Below are 19,068 nucleotides of genomic sequence, written 5' to 3'. Positions count from 1 at the left end.
TCCAAGTGTCTAGTACAGCGCAGCACAGCGAGAACTGCTCAATAAATGGTACGAATTCCTACCACTGCTATTCTTGATCTCATTACTTTTAATACTGCTGCTAAAACCATTCAGCCCATGTGTCTCCGTTTCTCAAAAACCCCCAACCATTGCCCATCCGCCTCTGCCTCAAACTACAACTCCTTGCCCTTGGCATCGAGGCACTTGATCGGCTTGCTCCCTCATGGTTTTTATTAAACTTTTACTATGTTCCAGCCACCGTATTAAGCGCTGGGGTAGATACGAGCTAACCACGCTAGACGCAGTTCACATCCCACGCCGGGCTCGCAGGTTGAAGCCCCGCTTTACAGGTGAGGTAACTGAGGCACGGAGAAGTGAAGCGGCTTGCCTGAGGTCACACAGCAGACAAGTGGCGGAGCCGGGATTAGAACCCAGGTCCTCCGAATCCCAGGCTCGTGGCCACGTGGCTTCTCCTAGCTCCCCTCGCTGATCTGCTCCAACCCAGCCTGCACTCTCCGCTTCTCTAACGCCAACCTACTCCACTCCACCTCAGGCCTCGTCCGTCTCGCCGCCGACCCCTCGCCCACATCCTGCCTCTGGTCTGGGATCCCCTCCCCCTTCAGATACGAAGACCACCTTTCTCCCTACCTTCAAAATCCTCCTTTACATCCCATCCAAGAGGCCTTCCCAGACTAAGCGCTTTATTTCCCTTATCTGTCGGCAACGGTGTCCTCTTCCAACATTACACGACTAATAATCATTCATAATAATAATTATGGTACTTGTTAAGCACTCACCACGTGCCAAGCATTATTCTAAGGGCTGGGGTAGATACGAGTCAATCAGGTCGGACACAGTCCCTGTCCCACACGGGGCTCACACTTTTCACCCCCATTTTACAGTGGAGGGAACTGAGGCCCAGGGAAGTGACTTGCTCAAGGTCACCCAGCAGACACGAGGCAGAGAAGGGATTAGAAGCCAGGTCTCGCGGAATCCCAGGCCCGGGCTCTATCCGCTAAACCACGCCGCTCCTCTACTAGACAGGCTGTCGTGCGGCCCCCCCGCCGCCCCCTCACCAGAAGAGGATGGTGGCCACGGCGTAGATGGCCAGGAAGAGCCAGATGACCAGCACGTCGCTGTGGGCGAGCACTTTGCCGTACTTGAGGATGGCGGTGAGCGCCGTCACGGAGATGGACAGCTGCACGAAGCCCGTGATGAACCAGGCCACCCAGTGCACTGCGTTGTTCAACCCCATCGTCTTCATCACCTGCCGGGGGGGGGGGGTGCCGCTGGTGAGGGGCAGGGGCTGCGCCGGGCAGGACGTGGTGATTTGGGAGTGTGGAGTTCAGGGGGTGGGGGTCATCGAGGGTAGGGGAAGGGGTCGTGGGGGGTGGAGGGCGGTGCGGTGGATGGGGCAGGGGTGCAGGGGGCATGGGAAGGGTTGTGGTGGGCGCGGGGAGGGGGTCGTCCACAGCTGGCTGGAGAGCAGGGGAGAGGCAGCTGGGGGAGCCAGCCATGATGGGCTCGGGGCCCCGGGGAAGGAGGCCCCCCGACCCCTTCGGGGCGTCTTCCTCTGGGGACAGGAGTGGGGGGTGATGGGGCAGAGCTCTGGGAGCCGGGGGAGGGCGGGCAGACCACCACCTCTTTGAGCCGATGTTCCTTCTCGGCCACGATGTGCTGGATCATCATGGCCACCGAGTAGACCCAGGAGATGACCATGCAGAGAGGCATCATGTGCTCGATGACGAACAGGAAGCTGGGAGTGGGGCCGGGTGAGCGTCAGAGCCGGGAACCGGGTCGGGGCTGTGAGAGACCCCTCTCCTGCCTCCCACCCCCAGAACCGACCTCCCACCTGCTCCCATCATCCTGCCGTCCCGGGGGGACCCGCCGAGCCAGCGCCCACCCAGCGTCCACCCGCATCATCGCCGCTCTCCCTCCCGCTTCACCCGAGACTCCGGCGGGAGATGCTGCTCTGGGGTGCAGCCCACCGCAGACTCAACTGTGACCACCCCTGGGGTCTCCCCCCCGTCCCCCCCGGAGTCCTGCCCAAATAAGAACGACGATGGTATTTGTTAAGCGCGTACTGTGTGCCTGGCACTGTACTAAGCCCCGGGGTGGACACGAGCGAATGGGGTTGGACGGTCCCTGTCCCACGTGGGGCTCGCGGTCTCAATCCCCATTTTACAGATGAGGGAACCGAGGCCCAGAGACGTGAAGTGACTTGCCCGTGGTCACACAGCTAGACTCCAGGCCCGGGCTCTATCCACCAAGCCACGCTGCTTCTCAAATGCCGCCCATCCCGCTCTGTCAGGCTCTCTTGGTGCTGGAGGGGATTTTTGCCACCCTCTCCCCCTGGGGGGCCTCTCCCCAACCCTGCCCCGGCCCCCCGCCCCTGCTCAGGACCCTCACTCGTCGCGGGTGTAGCAGGGATACGGGAACATCTGCACGTAGTTTCCCGGCTCCACCACGTCGCGTCCGACGAAGGTGTTGATGATGGCGCGCTCCATCATGTCTGAGGCGGGAGCGGAGGGGCCGGTCAAGGGCCGCGGCGGTGACCCCCCGCCCGCCCCGCCCGCCGGTCCGCCCGCCTCACCCTGGATCCAGACGAAGCCGTAGAGGAAGTAGAAGCGTCCGCCGGTGTTGGGCCCCGGGCGCCAGTAGGCCCGGCGGATCTCGTTGGTCTTCTCGGTGAAGCTGGAGTTCTGGCGGATCTTGTACAGCACGTGAGGAGGGAGCGAGCCGTCCGGGAGCGTCTGGAAGATCACGCCTATGGGGAACGGGGCAAGGAAGGGGCTCAGCCGGAGACCCCGGCCCCGTCCGGGGCGAGAGGGACAGGCCTCGGCCTCCGTCTAAGGAGCACCCTACTGGACTCTCCCAAGCATTCAACACAATGCTCTGCACATAGTAGGGCGTCAGGGACTCCAGGAAAGGGGTGTTGTCTGCTGACCCTACTGGACTCTTATCAATAATAATAATAATGAGTATTTGTTAAGCTCCAAGCCCTCCACGCAGTGCTCTGCACACAGTAGATCGTCAACCATTCCAGGCAAGGGGTTCTGTCTGTTGAGAAGCAGTGTGGCTTAGTGGAAAGAGCCCGGGCCTGGGAGTCAGAGGTGGTGGGTTCTAATTCCGGCCCCGCCACTGGTCAGCTGAGTGACTTTGGGCAACTCACTTCACTTCTCTGTGCTTCAGTTACCTCATCTGGAAAATGGGGATGAAGACTGTGAGACTCACGTGGGACAACCTGATTACCTTGTATCTGCCCCAGCGCTTAGAACAGTGCTTGGCACCTAGTAAACGTTTACCAAATACCATCATTATTATTATTATTGTTGTTCTACTGGACTCTCTGAAGCGCTCAGCCCAGTGTGCTGCACAAAGTAGACTGTCAGCTCCTCGAAGACAGGGGTCATGTCCGCTGATGCTCCTGGGCCCTCCCGGGCACTCGGCACAGTGCTCATTACACAGTAGACGGTCAGCAATTCCAGGCCAGGGGTCACATCACTGATGATGGTATTTGTTCAGTGCTTACTATGGGTCAAGCGCTGTTCTAAACACTGGGGTGGAAACAAGTTAATCAGTCCCTGTCTCACATGGGACTCTCAGTCTCGATCCCCATTTTACCCGTGAGGTCCAGAGAAGTGACGTAACTTGCCCTAGGTCACTCAGCAGGCAAGGGGAGGACCAGGGATCCGAACCCAGGTCCTTCTGACTCCCGGGCCCATGCTCTATCCACTAAGCCAGCTGCTTCACCAGTCTCAAATGTTCAGTACACTGCTCTGCACCTAGTAAACACTAAGTAAAGACGACTGATTGACTCTTAAAAGAACTCAGTACAGCGCTCTGCACACAGTAAGCGCTCCACAAATATTCCTGATGGATTGAAAGGGGTGGGCACGATCTTGTTTGGCAAGCAGGAGGAAGGGTGGACCGTTTCAGGGAAATGAGAGTGTGGGGTTGGCAGGGCCATGCAAAGGAGAGGCTGGAGTCCCCTCTCTGCCCTTTCCTTTGGGCCAAGGAGAAGGGGAGGGGGAAGAAACAGGCGTGAGAGGGCTCGGGATGGGGGGACCGGGGATTGAGGCTCGGGGGTGGGAGTTCTTCGTTGCGGGGTGGTCCTCACTGGCAAACACGGTGACGTTATCCTGGTAGGCTTGGTTGAGCGTGTAGTTGACGATGCTCTCTTCGTCCGGGAAGCCCTTGAAGATGTCCACGCTGACCTGTCGGGGCGGGGGACAATGGAGAAGGGCCATTCATCGGTCTGTCCTCAGTCCCGCGGTCGGGGGCTGCAGCTGGGCACACAGGCCACCTCGGTTACTGCGAAGGTGGGGACGCTGAGGCCGAGGTGGGAGTGGGGCCTGTCTCACAGACGCCCCTCTTCGGAGTTCGCCGCCTCCCCCGCTTCCAGGCCCATCTCCTCCACGAGGCCTTCCTTGACTGAGCCCTCCTTTCCTCTTTTCCCACTCCCTTCTGCGTCGTCCTGGCTTGCTCCCTTTATTCATCCCCGCTTCCAGCCCCACACCTCTTATGTCCATCTCTATCATTTATGTATTTATATTAACATCGGCCTCCCTCAACTCTAGACTCTAAGCTCGTGGTGGGCAGGGAATGTGTCCGTTTATTGTTGTACTGTCCTCTCCCAAGCGCTTAGTCAAGTGCTCCGCACACAGTAAGTGCTCAATAAATATGACTGACTGAGCTTTTATCATGCTCCGGCCGGGAGGCCCGCCCTCCTGGGTCCCCGGGGAAGGGAAGCGGGAGACTTCCCGTCCAGGAGCCGGAGGTCAGGACCGGAGGGAAGAGGGAGGAGGGCCGACCTTGGACATGAACTGAATCCAGCCGCAGGCGGCGTTGTCGATGGTGTCCAGCTGCTGCAGCAGGGCGCCCGCCGTTGGGAGGGAGAGGTTGTGCTCCAGGAGGGCCTGGGGCAGCTCGCCGCCGTCCGACAGGTTCAGGGCCTCGGGGTGCTGCTGCAGGTCAGCGGTGTACTGCGGGGAGCGGGAGGATGGCGGGCTGGGGTCGGCGGGGGAGGTGGTTTCCGCCGGAGGACCACCGCAGCTGCGAGTGCCCCTCCTCGGGCCGCCCCCGGTCCCCCCGACGGTGCCCACCTGCTGCAGCCAGCGGAGATGATGCTGGAGCTTCCCCTGGTCCAGGAAGCCACGGATCTCCGCCGAGATGTTCAGCCAGAGCTGGGCGTAGCGCGTCACGTTCCCCACCAGGGCGAATGTCTCATTGGCCTGGCCGGGGTGAGGGGGACTGATGAGCTCCCCGTGGGGCTGCCCGGGGGTCCTGACCCTCAACCCCGCCCGCCCCCAGAGGGAGGGAGGGAAGGACAAGATGGATGGAAGAGTTCGTTTCCCTTTGGCTTGGGAAGACTTCTGGGAATGGAGGGGTCCGATAGGAACAGGACGAACCCCATTCTGGGCTGTACTTAGGGCAGGTCGGGGGGCTACCGGGAGGCGTGGAGGCTTAGGGGGGAGGTGGGGTGGGGGAGGGTGTGGGGAGAGGTATCGGATACAGGGCGAGCCTCACTCAGGGTTGGTCCTCTGCCCCTCCCCCAGTTCCCCCTGCTCTCCATCCCATTGTCCCCCGGCCCTGTCCCCATCCTCTGCTCCATCCCACTGCTCCCTGCCCTGGCCCATACCCGGCTACCCCCACTCCCCTCGTCCCTGCCCTGACCTTCAGGATGAGCTCATCGGCCTGGCTGCCCACAGGCGCGTACAGGATCTTGGGGTTGCTGGTCATCAGGTGGACCAAGAGGCCGAGGTTGCGCTGCTCCTTGCTGGTGAAGCCCAGCGAGCTCATGTTCGCCTGTCTCAGCGCTTCGGGCTCGATCGTCCTGCCAGGGGCCCGGAGTCTGGGCTCAGGGGTCGGCCCCAGAAGGCTCCATCCGTGTCCGCCCAGCCTCGCTTACCCCAGCCCGCTCTCCGCCCACTCCGGTCCCCCTGTTCCCTGGACCAGACCCCCTTGCCTTCCCTGACCCCTCTGCCCCACCCTGGCATCGCCCACTCTATCCCAGCTCCTTCTCCCTGGCCGGGCTCAGCCCCGGCTCCCTCCCAGGCCCCTGCCCTCAGCCCCCCGGATGCCAGTTTCCGCTCCCTGGCCGGGTTCTTCCCCGACTGGGTCTCAAGCCCCTGCCCCCAGCTCTCTCCCAGAACCCACCATCCCCATGACCCCCGCAGCCCCCGGCCCACCCCACCTGTTGTTTCCGCAGAGAATGGGCTGCAGGCCGGCCCAGAGCTGGACGAAGGCAGAGTACTGCTCGGGGAGACTGGCTGCGCCCGCCTCGCTCTCCCCGGCCTCGGCGGTGGCGTTGGCCGTGCCGTTGCAGGCCACGCCGGTCCCGTTGGAAGCCGCGGGGGCGGTACGGCCGGAGCAGGCCCCCTGGGGCAGCAGGCGGGCCAGTGCCGAGAGGATGTCCACGTCCCGCAGCGCCTTCTCCACTCCCTTCAGGTCCGCCAGAAGCCCCTGCAGCCGGGCCCGGCCGGACGCGCTGCTGTTCTGCTGGGCGCGGGTCAGGGGCAGCTGCGGGGCCCGGGAAGGTGGTCAGCCACGCCAGGCCGCCTCTTCCCGGCCTCCTCAACTGGCGGAAATGCTCAGTCCACCCATCCTGCGCCGCCCGCCCTGCCCGCCCCATTCCTCGGGCTGCCTACGGCTTGAGGGACCAGACAGATGGGGCTGGCCGTGGAGGCCTGGGCCGGGCGGGGGGTCACATTTAGGCTCAAAGCTAGAAGTCAGGTCATAGGAATGTTTTAGGATCATTCTTATTACTGAGAATAATATTAAACAGTTCCTATGTGCCCAGCCCTGTGCTAAGAGCTGGGGTCGATACAACCCGGGCCTTCTGACTCCCAGGCCGGCAGCCACTTCTACTGGGCCATGCTGCTTCCTCTCCCCTCGCCATCCGCGGAGCCAGAGGGCCACGAGATGCAGAGCTGGGCAGCCGGAGCCCCTGGGGGATGCCAGCTCGACTAGGGCCCAGAGGGGAGCACCCACTTGCCCGCCCGATCTTCCGCCGGCAGCCCCCGGGCCTGCCGGCCCCCACCTGGCTGCCGATCCTGCGGGTGTCCAGGTGGTCCCGGAGTCCGGCCGCCAGGTGGTTGAAGCGCTGGGTCCGGGCCCGGGCGTCCCCGGCGCAGAGAGCGGTCTGGTACTCCCCCAGCCGGGGCTGCTGGGCCGCGGGCACCGTCAGGACACGGCTCAGCTCCTCGGGGGTCCCGGCACAGGTCAGCCCCTCCAGCACGGCGGGCACCAGCAGCTCATCCTGGGCAAGGGGGCGGAGAGGGGCCGGTTGTCAGCCCGCTTAACGCCCCCACCCCCCCGAAACGTCCGGGCCTGGGGCGAAGTCCAACCAGTGCCTCGGAGGCCTGACGCCACCCCGGCCGGCTCCCGTCCCCTCACGACCCCCCGTGCTCACCTCCAGCTCCGCGATCCGGGCCTGGGGGCTGAAGGCCTCGGGGAGGCTGGCAGCTGGATTGGCCAGGCCCAGGGCCTGGGCCAGGAGGGGAAGTAGAGTCGGTCGGTGAACCGGGCCTGCGGGCCCCTCCCGGGCTTGGTGGGGGGCCCATCCCACCGCCCGGCCCCACCAGCCCCCGGGGCCGTTCTCCTGTGGGGGTGGGAGATGCGGGTAAAAACCCGGAGACTGTAGGGAGAGCTAGGCCCTCTCCTGGCCCTGCCTCGGCCCCTACCATCTCCCGTCACGTGCCTCCTCTCCCCGACTTCCCCGCCGTTTCCACAGCTCCATCCCTTCTCCTCCAGAGACCTCCCGCTTCCCACCATCTCTCTCCCTCTCTCACACACACACTCACACACACCTACCTCATCTCAGACACACTTCTCCATCTCCCAGATCAGCCATGCCCCCTTGGCCTTACCCTCTGCAGCCCCCAGTGCCCTCCTTTCCGTCTCTGACCCCAGCTGCTGACATATTTTATCTTCCTTTTCAAGGGTTTGGGGGGTCGGGGGGGAGTGTCACACGCATCCCAGATCCCTACCCACCCCCTCGCCTCCCAGGATGGTCAGAGAGGACCAGCAGGCCCCGGCCTCACCTCCGGCCGCATGACCTTCCCGTGGCTCCCTCGCTGGGCCCAGGGCGCGCTCTCCGGAGCCTCGTCTGCCGCCGGCGGGGAGGGGATGAGGAGCCGGCGGTATACCTGGGGGGAGGGGGACCCCCCCCAGGGAGCAGGTCTCAGACAGCGGGCTGGGGGTCCCCTCCGTCTTGGGGCATAGTGGCGCCCGTTTCAGAAGCCCGGAGGACTGGCCCGTCCCCTGCCCGATCTGAGCCGTGGGCCGAGTTGGGCTCCCTTAAATTGGCCAACCGCTGATCCCGGCTGGACCCCCGAAGCGGCCCCAGAGAACATAGCCGGAAACCAATTTTATCCCTTCTTACCGCCCCTCACTTCTCTCCTACGATAACCCAGCCACCACACTTCACTCCTCGAAAACTAACCTTTCTCACAGTGCCTCGATCTCGCCTATCTTGCCGCCGACCCTTTGCCCGCGTCCCGCCCCTGACCTGGAACGCCCTCCCTCCTCCTATCCGACAGACGATTACTCTCCCCCACTTTGAAGACGTATCGAAGGGACACCTCCTCCAAGAGGCCTTCCCTAAGTCCTCCTTTCCTCTTCTCCCACTCCCTTCTGTGTCACCCCGACTCACTCCTTTTATTCATCCTCCCCCAGTCCCACACCACTTTCATTCATAGTATTTATTGAGCGCTTACTATGTGCAGAGCACTGTACTAAGCGCTTGGAATGAACAAGTCGGCAACAGATAGAGACGGTCCCTGCCGTTTGACGGGCTTACGGTCTAACCGGGGGAGACGGACAGACGAGAACAATGGCAATAAATAGAATCAATATGTCCATACCTGTCATTTACGTATTTATATTAATGTCTGTCTCCCTCTCTAGACTGCAAACTCATTGTGAGCAGGGAATGTGTCCGTTTATTCTTGTATTATACTCTCCCAAGTGCTTAGTACAGTGCTCGATACATAGTAAGGGCTCAAAAAATACAACTGAATGAATGAAGCAAAGGTGGAAGGTAGGGACGCTTCGGCCCTCAAGCAAATTTGATTTCCTTTAATCCCTTGGTCAACAGCTCAGATTATTTATTATTATTATTATTATTAATAATAACAATAATGGTATTTGTTAAGTGCTTATTATGTGTCAAGAACTGTTCTAAGTGCTGGGATAGATACAATATGATCGGATTGGACACCGTCCCTGTCCCATATGGGGATCACAGTCTCAATCCCCATTTAACAGACGAGGGTGAAACACAAAGAAGTGAAGTGACTCGCTCGAGGTCACACAGCGGACAAGTGGCGGAGCTGGGATTTGAACCCACGACCTCCTGACTCCCAGGCCCATGCTCTAGCCACTAGCAGGGTCTCTAGGCAGCCCAGGCTCTAGCAGGGTCTCTAGGCAGCCCAGGCTCCACCCCACTCCCCCGGCCTGATGCCACTCACCTCATGGAGGTTGACGCCGGCCCCCAGCAGGACCTCGGCCGTCTCGTTGGTCAGGGACAGGTTCTGCGTGAGGAAGTGCCGAAAGGCCTGCCGGTCCCTGGCCACGCTGCCCAGGGTGAAGTCGGAGCCTGGAGAGGGAAAACATGGTAGGCCTGGCCAGCAGGGATCACCCAGACCTTAGATCTACCCCGGCGCTTACCACAGAGCCTGGCAAGGAGGAAGCGCTTAAGGGATGCCATTAAAAAATATAAAAAACAAAGTTCCCTGGTCAGCAATAGAAGGTTATTCCTGGATCTGGTTTGTCCAATTCTGTTGCCGGTGAGGCCGTTAACGAATTCGGTATTGGCCGTCCGTTTATAAGCAAGGAGTGGACGAGGACTCCTGCCCCACAGCCCTCTCCGCTCTACCACCTCGGACGTCCGCCACGGCAGGCCGGGGGAGTGGGCTCTGGGATTCCGCTAGCCGTCAGGGGCGGGACCGGCTAACGGAACCCCAGCGGCTTTCTGGGCCCGGCTAAGACCCGCTGGGCCACTTCGGGGACTCTAAATTATCGTGGCCACTAACGGGACTTTGAAATGACGGGAACACCCGCTCGTCTCTAAGGGCGTCGTGTGCCCATCGTACAGCTAGGGAGGCCGAGGGGCAGAGACGGGAGAGAGTGGAGGCCCGTCCAGGCTCAAGCCTGACAAGGGACTAGGTGGTGCCGGCCCCGGGGCCCGCGGGAGGGCGGACTGACGGCGGTTGGCCCCCCGACCTGTCCGGTGGAAGCGGTTGTCCCCGGAGCCGGAGCTGGCGTTGCCGCTGAGGGACTCCAGACGGCGCCGCAGGGACTCCAGCTCCTCCTCCAGGCTGGGCCGGGCCGGGCCGAACAGGTCGCTTTCGCCCACCACCTCGGTGAGCCGTTCCAGCAGCTGGGTCACTCTGCGGAGGGCAGGGGCGAGCCCGTGAGCGCCCCGGGGACCGGAGAATTTAGTGAACGACAATTCCCCTCAGCCCCTGGAGGGGCGGCTGCCCCAGGGCATCCTGGGAGATGTAGCCCTTGTCTCACTGACGCCCACCCCCCCAACTCAACATTTGAGCAACTGACCAGAGGAATGCGATGGGTGGAGAAGGTGGGCATGTGCTGGACTGTAAGCTTCTTGAGGGGAGAGGTCATGTCTACTAAGCCACTGGATTTTTCTAAGTGCTTACGACAGTGCTCGGCACCCGACAGGCGCTCAGTAAATACAACTGAGGGCCCGACCAGCAGAAGTGGGGGGAGCTGATAGCGTCACCAGGTGGGGCGTTGGACAGGAAGGTGAGACAATGGCAGGGGCCTGGGGGGGGGGGGTCGTAGAAAGGTGCCCCGTTGGGGTGACCTGGGGTCACAGGTCACCTGTATATTCCAGAAGGAAACCTGGCGTGAGATGGGGGGCTAAGTTCGTGCTATAGGGGTGCATTCTCTCTTGGCTTCTCTCCCTTCCTGTCTCCGGGGGTCCCAAGCCCCAGATCGGGGTCCCTCTCCCTCCCGCAGGAGGGACGGGGAACGGGACCATTTTCCGGCCACAGCCACTCACGTGGAGTTGGAGTACTGGAGAAAGCCGAACTCGTCTCTCTGACCGTCGGGGCACAGGGACTGCATCACGGGCAGGATGCCCGCCGAGGTCAGGGGGGCCGCCGTGTAGAACGCTGGAGAGGGAGGAGGAGAGACATAAGGAGGATGGGGAAGAGGTGAGAGAGTGTGGGAGACAGAGAGAAAGAGAGAGACACGCCTTGCCTCAGAGAAAAGCATGAGGGTTAGCTCTAAGCCGTCTACAGAAAGTCTACAGGGGCGGAGGTCAGAAGTCACAGGTCCCACACCTCACCAAACACCCAGCGCAGCCCAAAAGGGACCAGGTCTTGGATCCGGAGCAGATTCTGGTTCAACTCTCTGGTCCCTCAGCCATCAATCAATCAGCGGTATTAACTGAGCGCTTACAGTGGGCAGGGCACTGCATTAAGCGCTTGGGGGAGTCCAAAAGAGTAGACGGACACCAACCCCTCCCTGGGGGAGCTGGCAGCCCAGCGGAGACTAAGCCCCGGTGAGGGGGTGGGCCTGGCACTGCCGCGGAAAAGACCCAGGGCTTGAAAAGAGGACCCTGGCTAGGGAGAGGTTGAGACCCGCAGTCGGCGAGGGAGCCGCTGGAAGAGTCGGGGGTTGCGGGGAGGGGGCAGATCTGGGCACGGGGGAGTCTATCACACTCCAGAAAGCCACAGTTTTCCTTGCTGTGGCGAGCTTGGAATGCTCTCTGTGTCTCTGTCCGTGTGCATTTGGTGCCATAAGATCCCTGACTGATTATAATGTCTGTCTCTGCCTGTAGACTGGCAGCTCCTTGTGGGTAGGGATCGTGTCTACCAGCTCTGCTGTGTTTTCCCAAGCGCTTAGTAGAGTGGTCTGCCCGCAGGAAGAGCTCAATAAATACCATCGACTGATTGTGTTCCCTGGGGAGAAGTTTGGCTGGGGGTGGGGCATCCTGGCAGCGCCCAACACCCAGGGAGAGAGGGCTGGGGAGGACAGCAAGCCGGGGGGAGAGCAGGGAAGCAGTATAGCTTAGTGGAAACAGACCAGGCCTGGGAGCCAGAGGACCTGGGTTCTAATCCCAGCTCCTCTATTTTGGTTGCCTTGGGCGAGTCATGTCTCTAGACCGTAAGCCCACTATGGACAGAGTCGGCAAATTCTGTTGTATTGCACTCTCCCGAGTCCTTAGCTCAGTGCTCCGCACATAGTAAGAGCTATCACTGGTTGACTGATTGTCTTCTCTGAGCCTCAGTTTCCTCAAACAAAAAGTGGAGATTCAATATCTGTTCTCCCTCCTATTTCATCTGCGAGCCCCATGTGGGACAAGGACTGATTAACTTGTATCTACCCCCAGGTCTTAGAACGGCGCTTGACGCATAGTAAGCGCTTAATCAATGCCATGAAAAAAACAAGAGTCCAATCCTATCTGACAAACTGGTCTGGGGGAATCGTCACCGGGTAGGGAGGGAGTTGCCCCAAGATGGCCATCCAAACTCATCGACTCTTCCCATGCCCCCAACAACAGACCGTGGATGTCAAGAGGGAACTCTTCCCAGGCAACGGAACTGGGAGTCAGCTTGACCCCTCCACGGGCCTTCCCCAGAAGCCCCCAGAGGCTGAAGAAGATGGAGAGGAGTCCCAGGACAGGGCGGCCAGCAGAGGTAGGCCTCAGGCTGGGCGCTCCAGCCCGAGGAGTTAGACAGCAGCCGGGGAAGGGGAGTGGGCAGGAATGGCATGGACCTCGGCCCCACGGCCGGGACCCCAGCTGCCCCATTTCCCCTTCCCGCAGGCCCCAGGGTGAGCGCAGCGGTTAAAGGCGTTAAAGGCGGGGAGGGGCGTTGGGGGAAAAGACCCAACAACACAAGCCGGGAATCAGCGGAGGCCCCGCGGGCTGCTGTTTCCCATGATGTTTTGCCGGGGGGAGGGGCACAGAAATCCGAGAAGAGCGAACCACTTACAGACTGGAGCATGCAGGGGGCCGGGCGGGTGGGCGGGCAGGGGATGAGGAAGAAAGAAAACAGGTACATGCGTGAGAGGAAACGGGAGAAGGGGGGAAAAAAAAAACCAAATCACAAATGAAAATCGTGAACATCGGGGAGGTGGGGTGAGGGGAGAGGACATTACGGTGATTTCTGACAACAAACGGGAAAAATGGTCTTCTGGTCGGCAGGCGGGAGGGCGGGGGGGAGGGAGGGAGGCCTCCTCAGCCTTCGCGGTGGCGGCGGCGGAGATTGGAGGCTGGCCTGAGGGGTCTCTGAAACACAAGCTGGAAGTGGGTGCGTATGGCTCTCCCTCTCTCACATACCGTCCGCCCGCCACAACCCATCACACATACACACAAACACCCCCTTTCCCGCAGAAAGAGCCTGGCCTAGTGGAAAGAGCCCGGGCCCGGGAAGCAGAGGACCCGGGATCTGAGCCGGGCTCTGCCACTTACCTGCTTATGACCTTGGACAAGTCATTTCACTGTTGTATTGTACTTTCCCAAGTGCTTAGTACAGTGCTCTGCACACAGTAAGCGCTCAGTAAATACGATTGAATGAATGGATGGATCCTCTGAGCCTCAGTTTCCTCATCTGTAAAATGACAATCAATGCCTGTCCTCCTTCCTACTTAGGGTGTGAGGCCCATGTGGGACAAGGACGGCGCCCGTTCGGATTGGATTACCTCTAGACCGTAAAAACATTGTGGGCAGGGAATGTGTCTGTTTATTGTGATACTGTCCCCTCCCAAGCGCTTAATACAGTGCTCTGCACACAGTAAGCACTCGATACGAGTGAATGAACGATCGCTACGCAACTACCCCAGGATTCAGAATAGTGCTTGGCACATAGTAAGTGCTTAACCAATAGCATAAGCATAACGATAATAATGATGATAAGAATACGCAGACCCACGGACATACAAGTACTCATAGACTGCATTCTCCTGTGAATGCGGGCTTCCGGCTTACCCCAATCACCTTTCCTTCCACGTCTTCCTTCTGTACTCCCCTTTGCTGGCCCTCCCCTGCCCCCCACCCTCATGATGAGGGGGCTCATCTCCCCCTCCCCAAGTCTGCGCCCTCCGTCACCTGGCTGGGGCAGGGGCAGAGGTTTGGGCAGGAGCGGAGGGAGCGACCCCGCCCCAGGAGAGGACATTCTCAGCCAGCCACTTTCCCCTCTCTACCCTCTCTGCCCCCTGGGAGGGCCACTCCAGGGACCCGGCCCCACCTCCCCGCCCCCGACTCTCCCCGTCCCCGGCGGGCCCCGCTCACCTTCCTTCACGGAGATGGTGGGTTTCTTCTGCCGCAGCCCAAGGAGGATGAAGAAGAGGACCAAGGGGATGAAGATCTCGAACGCCAACACCCACTGCGGAGCGGAGAGAGAGCGGCAGCAGTGAATCTCTGGGCCTACCTGCCGCGGGCCTCCAGAAAGCCCCTCCGCCGGCTTGCTGGGCTTCCTCGCCGGCCTTCTGGGCCTTCCCGCTGCCTTCTCGGGCTCTTTCCACTAGGCCGTGCTGCTTCTGTGCTGCCCCTAAGGCGTTGGCGCTAAGACCACCAGCTGCCGCAGATCTCCCCCAGCTAACGCTAAGCGGCCATTAGATTGTAAGCCCCAAGTGGGACGGGGACTCTGTCCGACAGGAGTATCTTCTTTCTCTCCAGCGCAGGGCACGTAGAAAGCACTTAACGAGAAGCGGCGCGGCGTAGCGGAGAGGGCACGGGCCTGGGAGTCAGAAGGTCAGGGGTTCTAATCCCAGCTCCACCACTTGTCTGCCGGGTGACCTCGGGCAAGCCGCTTCGCTTCTCTGGGCCTCAGATACCTCATCTGGAAAATGGGGATTGAGACTGGAAACCCTACTTGGGGCAGAGATTGGATCCAACCCAATTTGCCTGTTTCCGCTTCAGCACTTGGTACAGTGCCTGGCACATAGTAAGCGCTTAACCGATCTCCTAATTACTATAATACTACTGATGATAATTAGTAACATATACCACAGTTATTACTTTTCTGGGCCTCAATTTCTTCATCTGTAAAACGGGGATTCAGTACCTGTTCTCCCACCCCCTTAGGCTGTGAGTCCCATATGGGACAGGGCCTGCATCTTGTATCTTCCCTTGACACAGAGAAAGGGCTTAACCAAGACCGCTACTATTACTTGACTTCTCTCAGCCTCAGTCTCCTCACCTGTACAATGGGGATTCAATACCCCTTCTTCCCTCCACCCCAAGCTGACAGCCCCATGAGGGACAGGGACTGTGTCCAAACTGCTTATCTTGTATCTACCCCAGAGTTTAGCAATCAATTTTATTTATTTATTGGTATTTATTTATTTAATGGAATTTATTGAGTGCTCATTGTGTGCAGATCACTGTACTAGACCATGAGGAGAGTACAATACAACAGAATAACCTTAACTCATAGTAATCGCCTAACAACTAGAGCACTGGCCTGGGAGTCAGAAGGTCATGGGTTCTTATCCCAGCTCCCTCACATGTCTGCTGTGTGACCTGGGGCAAGTCACTTCACGCTTCTGCGCCTCATTCCCCTCATCTGTAAAATGGGGATTGAGACCGCGCGGCCCATGTGGGACGGCGACTGCGTCCAACCTGATTTGATTGTACCCACCCCAGGGCTTAGTACAGTGTCTGGCTCATAGCAAGCATTTAACAAATACTACAGTTATCATTAGTATTATGACTATTATTATTAGCTCTATTGTAAACCTTCTTAAGTACGTAAGCCAGTGTGCTGTACTGCACAAGCGCCCAATAAAGACCACTAATTTTCTGGTAAGAGGCCCCTGGGATCATTTACAGATGAGTTTGGTTCCAAGGGCTCAAGAGGAGAAGCAGCGTGGCTCAGTGGAAAGAGCCCGGGTTGGGAGTCAGAGGTCATGGGTTCTAATCCCTACTTTGCCACTTGTCTGCTGTGTGACTCTGGGCAAGTCACTTGACTTCTCTGTGCCTCAGTGACCTCATCTGTAAAATGGGGATTAAGACTGTGAGCCCCATGTGGGACAACCTGATCACCTTGTATCCGCCCCAGAGCTTAGAACAGTGCTTTGCACATAGTAAGCGTTTAACAAATGCCAACATTATTATTAAGGGCCACAATACTTATCTCTTCTAGAGCAGCTGCGGTTCACCCTCTCATTCAATCATATTTATTGAGCGCTTACTGTATGCAGACCACTGTACTAAGCAATCGGGAGAGTAAAATACAACAATAAACAGACACAGCCCCTGCCCGCAACGAACTCACAGTCTATAACGGGGGAGACACGTTACTATAAATAAATAAATGACAGATATGGACTTAAGTGCCTTGGGGCTGGGAGCGGGAAGAACAAGGGAGCAGGGGAAGGTGAGGAGAGGAGAGGAAAGGCGGGCGCTGGCTCAGGGAAGGCCTCCTGGAGGAGATGGGCCTTCAATAAGGCTTTGAAGGAGGGGAGAGTCATTGTCTGTTAGATTTGCGGAGGGAGGGCGTTCCAGGCCAGAGGTGGGATGTGGGGGTGGGCTCGGATGTGAGGTAGACACAGTGAGAAAGTTAGCACTAAGAGGAGCGAAGTGGGTGAGCTGGGTTGTAGTAGGAGAAATGAGGTGAGGTAGGAGGGGGCAAGGTGGTGTTGATGGGTGACCCACAAGGTGCTGTCTCTCCACTGAGCTAGGAGCACCCTGGGCAGTGAGCCGGGTTTTCTGACCATCCTCGAGGGCCGGAACTTGGTTTTAAGCTAAAATGAAGGGATTTTTTTTTCGTTAAGCTCTTACAAGGTGCCTGGTGGACAGGGTCTGGGAGTCAGAGGGCCTGGGTTCTAATCCTGGTACCGTCTCTGACCTGCTGGGTGACCTTAGGCAAGTCACTTCTCTTTGCCCCAGCTCCCTCTTCAGCAAAATGGGGACTCAATCCCTGCTGTTTCTCTTCCAGAGACTGTGAGCCCCATGTGGAGCATGGACTGTGGCCGACCTGATTATCTTGTATCTGCCCCAGGGCTTAGAAGAGTGCTTGGCACACAGTAAGTGCTTTTCAAATGTAAAAAGTCCTGGGGTATATAGATCACTTGGTACATGTCTCCTCAGCCCTCCAGATCGTCCAGTGGTTGCCATCCCTCCCTGTTATCAAACAAAAATATCTGATCGTTGCCTCTGAGCTCGGATCTCTACCCTCTGGACACCTGATAAAATAATAATAATTACATTATCTGTTAAATGCTTACTATGTGCCGAGCCCTGCTCTAAACTCTGGATCCTCCCCCACCTCCACCCCCCAGCACTTCTGCACGTGTCCGTAACTTATTTATATTAATGTCTGTCTCCCCTCTAGACTGAAGCTCGTTGTGGGCAGTGAGTGCCCGCCCAATCTCTTGCATCGTACTCTCCCAAGCGTCCAATAAATACCACAGATTGATGGATTGAATGATTTAGAGCAGTCCATCAGCTCTCTTCCCGCTGCTTATCCTTCCTCCTCTCCCCCTGTACCCCAGCCTGCAGATTTCACTCCTTCACTGTCCCCCGCTCTCGACTCCTTCTCCGTCAACTCCTCACCCCTGCCCCCGCTCCTGCCTGGCATTCCCTCCCCGCTCATATCTGGCAGGCCACTGCTCTCCCCATCTCCAAACTCCTTCTGAAATCACACTGCCTCCAGGAAGGCTTCCCTGATTAATCCCTCCCCTCCTTACTCTATTTCCCCCCGACTGCCGCCTCAACACTTCCCTGTCACCTAAGCACGGGGGTACTCATGTCTCCCCTCCGCCCGCGGCCAGCGAGGTCTCGAGGAAAGAGCAGAGAACCTGGAGTCGGGAGAATTGCGTTCTAATCCTGGCTCTGCCATTTGCCTGCTGTGCGATCTTGGGCGGGTCACTTCACTTCTCTGGGCCTCAGTTTTCTCCTTCGTAGAAAGGGGATGAAATACCCATTTTCCCTCCCTCTTAAACTGTGAGCCCCACTTGGGGACGGAGCTTGTGTCAGACCTGACTGAATTCTATCTAACAGCGCTTAGATAGAATAAGTGTGTAAGGATACACATTCGGTATCTTTCGATTCTGTTGCTCTCCTAGCTGTCATTTATTTTAGCGTCAGCCTCCTCAGCTACTTTGTAGGTACCTTGAGGGCAGGGGTCATGTCAACTAACTCTACTGCATTCTGGTCCAAGTCCTTAATCCAGTGCTCTGCCCAGTGCTCAATAAATACTATGGACTGATAGATTTAGATGAGAAGCAGCGTCGTTCAGTGGAAAGGGCACGGGCTCGGGAGCCAGAGGTCGTGGGTTCCAATCCCGGCTCCGCCACTTGTCAGCTGTGTGGGACTTTGGGCGAGTCATTTCACTTCTCTGTGCCTCAGTTACCTCATCTGTAAAATGGGGGATGAAGACTGTGAGCCCCATGTGGGACAGGGACCGTGTCCAACCTGATTACCTTGGATCTACCTCAGCGTTTAGGGCCCTAGTAAGCGTTTAATAAATACCATTAAAAGAAAAAACAGCAGAGGGTGGAGGGTCCCCCGTGGTTTAGTGACTCGGTGGTGGGGCCCGGGCTTCCTTCCCTGCCACCGGGCTCCACCTCTCTGACCCAGTGGACCAAGCGCTGTTGAGCGAGGTCGCTCGAAAATACCACCAGCAGGCCACCCTGCAGCTCTGCCGATGCCCGCCCCCACACCACCCATGCTGAACCACGCCCGGGGGATAGATCGAGGGTCCTGGCTTCCCACCTCCGTTGCATCCTACCTCCCGCCGGACCCCCTCCTCACATGGGACCACTCCCGGGGCCAGGGGTCGGAGGATCCCTACTCCCGGCCTCCTCTGCCCTCCGCCTCCACGAGGCGCCTCTCCGCAGTTGGACGCCTTCTTCCCTGCGCTCTTGTTTACCACCAACAAACAATCCCTTCTCTGTGGCCGTGGCAAATCCAGGAGCCCGACCGCCTCCCCCACTAGTCCAGCCACCCCCCCATCCCCGGGGGGAAGGTCATGAGGCCGCTGTGAGTCACCCTCTCGATCCTGGCCGAAAGGACTCCAAACACCCATGGGCTTGGGCTGCCCCCGGGAGCATCCCCAAGCCGTACCAGCCTCTCCCCGGGCACACTCT

At 58.9% G+C, this 19,068-nt stretch overlaps 1 protein-coding gene across 4 annotated transcripts in view; it reads right to left on the bottom strand.

Moving 5' to 3' along the window:
• ABCA2 (ATP binding cassette subfamily A member 2) overlaps positions 1 to 19,068 on the bottom strand; it is a 67,712-nt gene that overhangs the window by 29,874 nt on the left and 18,770 nt on the right. For 2 of the 4 annotated variants that reach the window (XM_029054249.2, XM_029054251.2), the window contains exons 2-18: positions 14,267 to 14,360; positions 12,969 to 12,971; positions 11,030 to 11,141; positions 10,228 to 10,394; positions 9,474 to 9,601; positions 8,046 to 8,150; positions 7,415 to 7,489; positions 7,043 to 7,261; positions 6,197 to 6,522; positions 5,677 to 5,836; positions 5,106 to 5,234; positions 4,815 to 4,985; positions 4,121 to 4,217; positions 2,594 to 2,767; positions 2,410 to 2,512; positions 1,642 to 1,756; positions 1,077 to 1,267 (exon numbers count right to left, since the gene is read on the bottom strand). In XM_029054249.2, the coding sequence (XP_028910082.1) occupies positions 1,077 to 1,267; positions 1,642 to 1,756; positions 2,410 to 2,512; positions 2,594 to 2,767; positions 4,121 to 4,217; positions 4,815 to 4,985; positions 5,106 to 5,234; positions 5,677 to 5,836; positions 6,197 to 6,522; positions 7,043 to 7,261; positions 7,415 to 7,489; positions 8,046 to 8,150; positions 9,474 to 9,601; positions 10,228 to 10,394; positions 11,030 to 11,141; positions 12,969 to 12,971; positions 14,267 to 14,360 (2,369 nt within the window). The remainder of the gene's footprint in view (positions 1 to 1,076; positions 1,268 to 1,641; positions 1,757 to 2,409; positions 2,513 to 2,593; positions 2,768 to 4,120; positions 4,218 to 4,814; positions 4,986 to 5,105; positions 5,235 to 5,676; positions 5,837 to 6,196; positions 6,523 to 7,042; positions 7,262 to 7,414; positions 7,490 to 8,045; positions 8,151 to 9,473; positions 9,602 to 10,227; positions 10,395 to 11,029; positions 11,142 to 12,968; positions 12,972 to 14,266; positions 14,361 to 19,068) is intronic. The other 2 variants (XM_029054250.2, XM_029054253.2) reach the window with 1 other exon arrangement.

This window comes from Ornithorhynchus anatinus, chromosome X4 (assembly GCF_004115215.2).
Source record: "Ornithorhynchus anatinus isolate Pmale09 chromosome X4, mOrnAna1.pri.v4, whole genome shotgun sequence".
NCBI lineage: Eukaryota > Metazoa > Chordata > Mammalia > Monotremata > Ornithorhynchidae > Ornithorhynchus > Ornithorhynchus anatinus.
Note: the sequence above shows the minus strand (reverse complement) of the source record. Positions and strands in the feature narration are given on the sequence as shown.